Source organism: Nomascus leucogenys, chromosome 15 (genome assembly GCF_006542625.1).
Source record: "Nomascus leucogenys isolate Asia chromosome 15, Asia_NLE_v1, whole genome shotgun sequence".
Taxonomy (NCBI): domain Eukaryota; kingdom Metazoa; phylum Chordata; class Mammalia; order Primates; family Hylobatidae; genus Nomascus; species Nomascus leucogenys.
The window spans coordinates 39,675,007-39,683,404 of record NC_044395.1 but is presented as its reverse complement, the minus strand read 5'-3'; the positions used below and the strand labels follow the sequence as shown (position 1 = coordinate 39,683,404).

General features: G+C 44.8%; 1 protein-coding gene across 1 annotated transcript; it reads right to left on the bottom strand.

The window, feature by feature from the left end:
• Positions 1-1,660: 1,660 nt before the first annotated feature.
• On the bottom strand, positions 1,661-7,414 carry LOC115838552. Its single transcript, XM_030828704.1, has 3 exons — positions 7,343-7,414; positions 2,646-3,215; positions 1,661-2,014 (listed from the first exon to the last, which is right to left on the bottom strand). Exons 1-3 carry the CDS (start codon positions 7,412-7,414, stop codon positions 1,673-1,675), a joined length of 984 nt encoding a protein of 327 aa, XP_030684564.1. The 3' UTR covers positions 1,661-1,672.
• Between the last annotated feature and the right edge of the window lie 984 nt (positions 7,415-8,398).

Below are 8,398 nucleotides of genomic sequence, written 5' to 3'. Positions count from 1 at the left end.
GACAGTCATCTTCAAAGGGTAGAGTCCAAAGTGGGTGGAATGAAATAAAGGAACCATACGTTTCCCAGATCCCATCCCTTATGTCTCTGCCTGATGCAGCCTCATCTCCAATCTCTGCGAACAGGCAGAAGCAAAAATAGGGAGAATTCGAAGTCAATGGGGAAGAGGAAAAAATGAGAAAACGTAAGGAGATGGGACTAATTTATTAAATACATGCTATGTCACTTAATTCTTATTACCACCCCATGGATTACTATAATCCAAAGCTTTTTGGAGGAGGAAATTGAGATGCCAAAGGACCACTTGAAATCCCATGGATGTGGGAAGAAATAGTAAAGAGAAGAAAAACAATGAAGAGAAGAGGGAAGGGGGGAACTGGAATTGGGCACATTTATCAGGAAAGGGGGACAATAATTTTAAAAATATTGCCAAAGCACCCTGCAAGCTGCCAAAACACATGTTCCCTCCCTCTGCACCCAAACCGAGAGAAACCAAGTCCCCGGACTATGGTCCCTTAGTGACCTCACAGCCAGCATCCACTGCCCTGCGCCTTTAATGATCACACTCAAACCGGACTGGCTCTAGCCTGTGTGGACCCCTATCGGTGCTGCCAATAGTTCATCAAGGGAAAATACCATTATTCATAGCACCCCTAAAGTTCTGCCATTCTGCAGAACAGATGGGAGGGAAGAGTCCGCCTGGGTCCTGGCAGTGGGACTGAGACTCTGGCAGAAGCAATGAGGGAGGATTAACAAGCCAAAGCCTAAAAGAAGAGGACCATCCTGGAGGCACACCCAAGTGGCAGGCACTGTCCTCTCAGAACTGAATGAGGAGGCAGGGGCCATATGAGGCTGGGTCCCCCAAAACAGTCTCACTGTGACCCTTAGTGCTACCAAGCAACCAAGGAGGTGGGGCAGGTAAAGAGGGAGGTGGATGATGGATGGAGTGGAAAGATGTTATTTACTGAGGCAGGTAGAACTAGAGCCAAGCAAATGCCAGCCAGCCTTTTGGAGGGTTTGGGTGGATAAGGGACAATGCCAAAAACAGCATTAATTTTCAATCCTGGGTGGTGGAAAGACCATATATATGTATGTATATATGTATGTGTGTGTGTATGTATGTATGTGTGTGTGTATGTATGTATGTGTGTATGTATGTATGTGTGTGTGTATGTATGTATGTGTAATTTCTCTGTGTCAGACGTTGCTGGGTTTGTGCTCCCCTACAGAAGAGGGGATTGTGGGACTTCATACGAGGTATAAAACGTAAGTGACCTAATAAGCCCTCTCGACAGGGCTTCAGGGAGGAGCCAAGGCTGGCACATAGTCAGAGGGCAGGAAAAGTTCCACTCCCTCCGTGTGACTAGGAGGGCTGCTTTGTTTTCTTCCCAGGCAGAGACCTCAAAGAAGAGTGTGACTTGTGGCAATCATTGGAATGCTGTAACGGGAGGGAGCCGTAAGCTAAGGGGAGGGGCTGGATCAGCCCCGGGAGGGCGAGCGACAAAGGGGCATTGTTTCCCGGGAGGGCAGGCTGGGGCAAGGCTGACTCCACTGCCGGCCTGGGCGTGGGCAGTTTTGCTCCTGGGAGGAGAAGTCCTCCATCCTGGCTCACAATAACCAACCCAAAACAGTTTTGGTAAAATTAAAAGACGCAGGAAAACGCCAGCGACCGTTTATTTTCTCCTGGGGTAGATGGGGGAGAAAGCAGCTCCTTTTTCTGGGCTGGATGGAGTCTCAGGGAGGGGGCTAGGTGACAGCATGGCCCCTTCCTCTCCGGCTATTGCGCACCTTCTGGAGCCTCGCTCAGCCTGCTCCCTCCGGCGCAATACGCCAATGCTGCTACCCACAACGCACAGACCAGAAACCAGGATCGACAGAAGCCTAGAATGGCCTGGCACCGAGCAGGCCCAGCGCAAACGCAAGGTCTCTTCCTCTCCTCTCGGTGAACCCCACGCCCAGTCCCGGGAGAGGGAGCGGATGCTCATTTCAGAAAGCTGGCAATCCTGCAGTGGCAACTGGAAAAATACATATACCTGTGTGTGTGTGTGTGTGTGTGTGTGTGTGCGCCGTGCCCATCTACAAGGAAACCTGACGGCTCCACAAACAACTTTGAGTCCCGGGAGGGCGGAGGTGGAGAGAAATTCTCCGCTTGGATAAGGGAGGCTGGATAGCCGAGTACTCTCTTTTGGGGCTGTTGGCTATCTCTGGAGTCTCGGGAGCGCCTTGGTGTCCCTTCCCAGGGCTCGGGTTCCTTTAAGAGAATCAAGAGGAAGGTATTTTTCACTAGGACTCGCGGCGGGCCCCACCTGCCTACCGTGGCCGGCCGGGAGCTATTACAGCAGGGTCTGCCGGTCCGACGACGGCGGCTCCAATCCGGGGTCCCGCCGGCGCCGACCCTCAGCTCTCTCCCGATACCCGCTGGCCTCTCACATCTTTGGTGGCACTCGCTGCCACGGGGAGGATGAGATCAAAGAGGTAGACCTAGGCCAGGAGGGACGGCCAGGGCTCCTTCCCGCGGGCCAGTCTCTTGTCCTTCCTCCCGGGAGGGGGCTCTTTCCCTTTCTCCGGATGCGGGCCTTTGAGAGTCAGCGACGCCTTAGACTCCTCGCAGAAAAATGCACCCTCATCTACCCAATTCTGCCTTACCCTTTGGAGCTCCTGGACCCGCTGACCTCTCGGTGGGGTCAGAGCCCACCCCCGGAAGGGCCGCTGGTCGGGGACGGGTTCGCCCTCTCCTGGCCTCCTCGGACCAGCGCGCGGGGAGGATCCCGGTAACGCCGGGCGCCTGCAGACCTTGAGCGGCCTCACCCTGGTGACCTCCCCGGGAAAGGCTGGGCGGTGCTTCCACACTGAGGGCCACTTGTTAATTTGCACCAGAAAGTGCTGCCCAGGGTCCACACGTGCGAATCCGCCTGTGGAGTGCGTCGCCTCTCTGGCGGCAAGGCCTAGGGGAGGCCTAAGCGGAGAAGTTGCCGGAAGACTGGGAAGTAAGAGCAGGGGCGTCGGAGGAATCGAAGCTGCAGTGACATCAGGCTCGGACACCCGGCGGACTCCTCTCAAGGTGATCGGATACTTGCGAGAGCCCCACAGCCCTCCTGGGCCTTTGCCCTCGCGTCTGGGATGCGCTTGGGCGCCTCCAGTCTGCGATAAGTTCCTATCTCCAGTAGGGTGACGTTTTCGCCGGGCCCCTCTGCGAACAGTCTCCGCCCTCCTCCACTGTGAGATATTTCACAGTTTCACCCGCAGAGGGCAACCTTATTCCAAGTTCCTGAGCGCCCTAGGCCTCTTTCCCCTCCCTGCCTAACTGGTGAGGTGGGACTTCATTGTCTTCTAGGTTTACAGTCTTTTCCTCCCCACGGCTTCTCTTTCCTCCCCGTCTCAGGCACTGGGCATTTCCAGTCGATCCAGCAGGTCTGGCTTCTCTCACATATGCAGTAATGGTTAGGGGAGAAGGTCCCAGCTCCTCTTGTCTCTAGCAGAGTGTGAACTGGCTCTGCTGAGGAGGTGGCTGTCCTTTTATTCCTTCTCCTGAGAACTGTTTATATATTAAGGAGCTTCACAGCCTTCAACATAAGGAAAGCAGATAGGAACTGGTCATATAAGGCTTTGTAAATGTTTTAGACTTTGGCTTTAATGGGAAAGAAATGGGGAGCCATTCGTGGGTTTTTGAGCAGCAGGTGGACATTGCTTTTCATAATGACCACGCCAGCTGCTGTTTGGAGAATAGACCATAGGGGTCACTGTGCAAAATGGAGGCCGCGATCCAGGTGAGAACCAGTGAAAGAGATCTCGGGCCATGGAGTGGCGCTGGAGGTAAAGAGAAGCACTCAGACTCTGCGTATGTTTTTTGAAAGCAGGATAAAAGGCCGGGCGCCGTGGCTCACGCCCGTAATCCCAGCACTTTGGGAGGCCGAGGCGGGCGGATCAAGAGGTCAGGAGATCGAGACCATCCTGGCTAACACGGTGAAACCCCGTCTCTACTAAAAATACAAAAAAAAAAATTAGCTGGGCGTGGTGGCAGGTGCCTGTAGTCCCAGCTACTTGGGAGGCTGAGGCAGGAGAATGGTGTGCACCTGGGAGTCGGAGCTTGCAGCGAGCCGAGATGGCGCCACTGCACTCCAGTCTGGGCGACAGAGCGAGACTCTGTCTCAATCAATCAATCAATCAATAATAAAAATACAAAACATTAGCTGGGTGTGGTGGTGTGCACCCTTAATCCCACCTACTCGGGAGGCTGAGGCAAGAGAACAGCGTGAACCCAGCATATATATAAAAATCATATATATATCATATATAAATCATATATATATCATATATAAAAATCATATATGATATATATCATATATAAAAATCATATATGATATATATATCATATATAAAAATCATATATGATATATATATCATATATAAAAATCATATATGATATATAATCATATATAAATATATATATATATATATCATATATAAAAATCATATATGATATATAATATATAAAAATCATATATGATATATATCATATATAAAAATCATATATGATATATATCATATATAAAAATCATATATGATATATATATCATATATAAAAATCATATATGATATATATATCATATATAAAAATCATATATGATATATATATCATATATAAAAATCATATATGATATATATATCATATATAAAAATCATATATGATATATATATCATATATAAAAATCATATATATGATATATATCATATATAAAAATCATATATATGATATATATCATATATAAAAATCATATATATGATATATATCATATATAAAAATCATATATATGATATATATCATATATAAAAATCATATATATGATATATATCATATATAAAAATCATATATATGATATATATCATATATAAAAATCTCAGCCATTTATATATATAAATCATATATATGATATATATCATATATATGATTTATATATATTTATATATGATATATAAATCATATATATGATTTATATATATTTATATATGATATATATATCATATATATGATTTTTATATATTATATATGATTTATATATCATATATATCATATATATGATTTATATATGATATATATGATTTATATATCATATATATGATTTATATATCATATATATGATATATATAGATATGATATATCTATATATATAAGATTTTCTCTCTGATTGTTTGTGAGGGTATGAGAAAAAGACGGGAATCAGGGATGACTCCAAGCAGCTGGAAAAACAGAGATGCTGCTGGCTGAGATTGGAAGATGCTGGGGTAGAGGGATAAGAGAGCTTAATGTTATATATTTTAGGTTTGAGGTGTTCATTAGAAAAACAAGTGGAGAGATTGATTGAGCAGACATGCAGGTCTGGAGAGGGCTAGGCTGCAGATAGAAATATGGGTTGCCATGATACAGGCATGGGACTGAAAGCCCCATCAGTCCCTTGGAGAGATCATCAGAGAGTGAGTAGAGACAGAGCAGGGCAAAGCCCTGAGCCCCGGTTCCCCCAACATGTACCTGCAGTCTGTTTCCTCTTCTCAACTATAGTTCCCATGGTCTTGTCTTGTTCACAGAACCTGCTCAAAGAGCATCTATTAAATGAAGGAACCCAACTTTCATCACATGTAAAATAAACATCATTATAATCCTACCTCATAAGGTTGTTTTCAGAAAAAGTTAAACGCCGTAACGAAAGTTAAACGCCCTAACGAAAGTGAAACTGCCTTATGATTGGTAGATGCCTGCTATATTTTTAAAGTGTAGGCTTCATTATCTCATTCTGTACAGCTTGTATTACTTGATTGTATCTTCACAGTTTCTGATGCATGCAAGGCAGACACTCTCATTCTCACTTTATTGACGAGGAAAGTAGGATTGGTGAGACAAAATAAGTCCCTGAAGCTGCATATCTAATAGTAACACCAGTGGCTGACCTATTTGAGCACATCTGCGGCAGGCACTGTGTTAATGGTTTTGCATGTGTTATCTGGCAACAACACAGCGAGGTGGGGATTATTATCTTCACTTGCACATGAGGAAACCGAAGCATAGAGAGGGTGGCTAACTTAGCCAAGGTCCCATAGTGAGTGGTTGGAACAGTCTGGGTCATGAAGCAGACCTCCCCATCCTGATTCAATGTTCTTTTCGCAGCCTCATAGCTCCTCTTCTTCATCCCCCTACTAGACTCCTGCCAGGGCCAAGCGTCACCACTCCTTCCCTTGACATTGGCAACATTCCTCTCTCCTTATGTTTCTCTCCTACCAAGGCTGCTTGCTGTAGGATACAAGAGTTCAGTCACTCCTTGGGAACTATCTGCAGGTCAAAACATTTTGGCTTATTGCTCCCCCTTTCTGGAAAGTCCTTTCCCTTCCTCTCTTCCTTATGAACTCCTGTGTGTTCTTCCAAACGCTGGTGAACTCCTATGCGGTTTTCCAAATCCAATTAATATGTCACCTCTGTTGTGAAGCTTTCCCTGCTTGCACCAGACAAGAGGCATGACTTAGATTATGTGACACTTTGTTTATAGGTCTATCAAAACAAACTGACAATTTCCTGTGGGTTTGACTGATGCCCCTGTAATATTGTGATTTTTCTCTCAGAAAGGTTCTTATGTTTTCATGTCTTTTTATCCAACATGCTGTTTGCTTCATGAATACATAAATGAATGACCCATTTACAATCACTATCAAAGCAAATTTATGGATATCAAATACTCTTCTGAGATGAGGAAATAGGCTAAAAGGAGTGATTTGCCTAAAGTCACTCAACTGATTAAATATTGGAGCTTTGCTGGGTATGATTGTGCATGCCTATAATCCCAGCTACTCAGGAAGCTAAGGTGGGGGCAAAGGCGGTGGGTGGCAGTGATCGCTTGAGCTCAAGAGTTTGAAGCCAGTCTGGCCAGCATAGTGAGACTCTGCCTCAAATAAATCAACATAAATAAATACATAAATATTGGAGCCTGAGCTCAAGAGAGGTGAGGAGATTTTGTCTGGTGAAACTCAAGATTTCACGCGCCTATTGCTTCCCTCTCTGGCATCTAGGGTCCTGGAACCCTCCTCAAAATGCTCCTGCAGGTGGCAACAGAGGCCAAGGAAAGGTGAAGCAGTCTGGCAGAAGTTCTGGAGACAGATGAGAAGCTGAGCTCCCTGAGGGCAGGGGCAATGTGACTAGAAGAAAGCCAGGCCAGAGGGAGCATTTTATCCATCCATCATTTGTAATCCAGAAAGAATAGGTTTAGACACTTTTAGTGTAAGCATTAGTCATAAAATTGACATTGAAGAAAGGAAAAAGCAATTGAAATAAAAGGACAGTAAATAACAAACTATCTTACAGGAAAAGCTACACCATGTGCCCCAAGACACCGAGCTAGAAAGTAGCAGGGGTAATCAGTATCAGGGCCCATCGCCTCATGTTATCTGCACAGGGGGTCTCTGTCTGATGTTTGGGCACAGAGAAACAAAGTCTAGGTATAGTGCATTAGACAGGACCCAGACGGTGTTTATGTATGGACTGATGGCCACCTCGAGGGTCACAGCTTCTGGCTTATTATGTCTCCAACTCTGTCCTAATACACATTTTTACCAATGGCTTGCAGGAAAAACAGAGGAAAGGTGGGCAAATTTGCCAAGGACAGGAAGCTCTGAGTGTTTGCAAGTGCCCATGTGGAGAACAGGGAATTGTACAAGTTCGAGCTGTGTGGGCCAATAGGGAAATGGAACAAAGGGACATTTTACCTTTGTGTTCAACATAATTAGACAAGGACAGCATGGAAGAGACATGGCTTTAGTAATAGTGTATGTTGAAAAGAATGGGGCTGGGGCATTTATTACAACAACCGACATTTGCTCAGCATTTATAAGACATTTTCATTACTCCTCATGACACATTAGAAGTGGTAACGGGGAAACGAAGGCTGGGAGTATCTTGTGTAATTAAGCGGCAGAGCTGTAGTGTGAATTGTGTTTCTATAACCCTGGGGTTACTTCTCTTCTTTTGTTCCCCATCTCTAACCAAGCTGCATGCTCTGCTCGTTCTTTTTTGTGAATGTCTCTCACCTCCAATGCAGCCATCCATCCTGTTAAAGGAGTGGATTATCCATGTCTTTCTGAGACTATTGTACAACCTCCTCATTTAATCTCATTTCTCTTTCCTCCCATTAATTTTATATATGCCACATGAGCCGGATTACCAGATTTAGCAAAAAGCAAAAATAAAAAGCCAAGATACTCAGCTACATTGTTACATTTGAATTTTAAAAATGAATAATTTTTATTGTATGGGACATACTTATATTAAAAATTATTTGTTGTTTATCTGAAATTCAAATTTAACTGTGCATTCTGTATTTTATATGGCAACCCTGACAATCATGAAATACCATTTCCAT

Coding starts and splice junctions, on each gene's coding strand:
- LOC115838552 (XM_030828704.1), bottom strand. CDS start 7,414: ATGGGCCCTGATACTGATTACCCCTGCTACTTTCTAGCTCGGTGTCTT. Junction 3,216..7,342: donor CACATGGTGTAGCTTTTCCT/GTAAGATAGTTT, acceptor AATATCTCACAG/TGGAGGAGGGCGGAGACTGT. Junction 2,015..2,645: donor GGGTCCAGGAGCTCCAAAGG/GTAAGGCAGAAT, acceptor GTATTTTTCCAG/TTGCCACTGCAGGATTGCCA.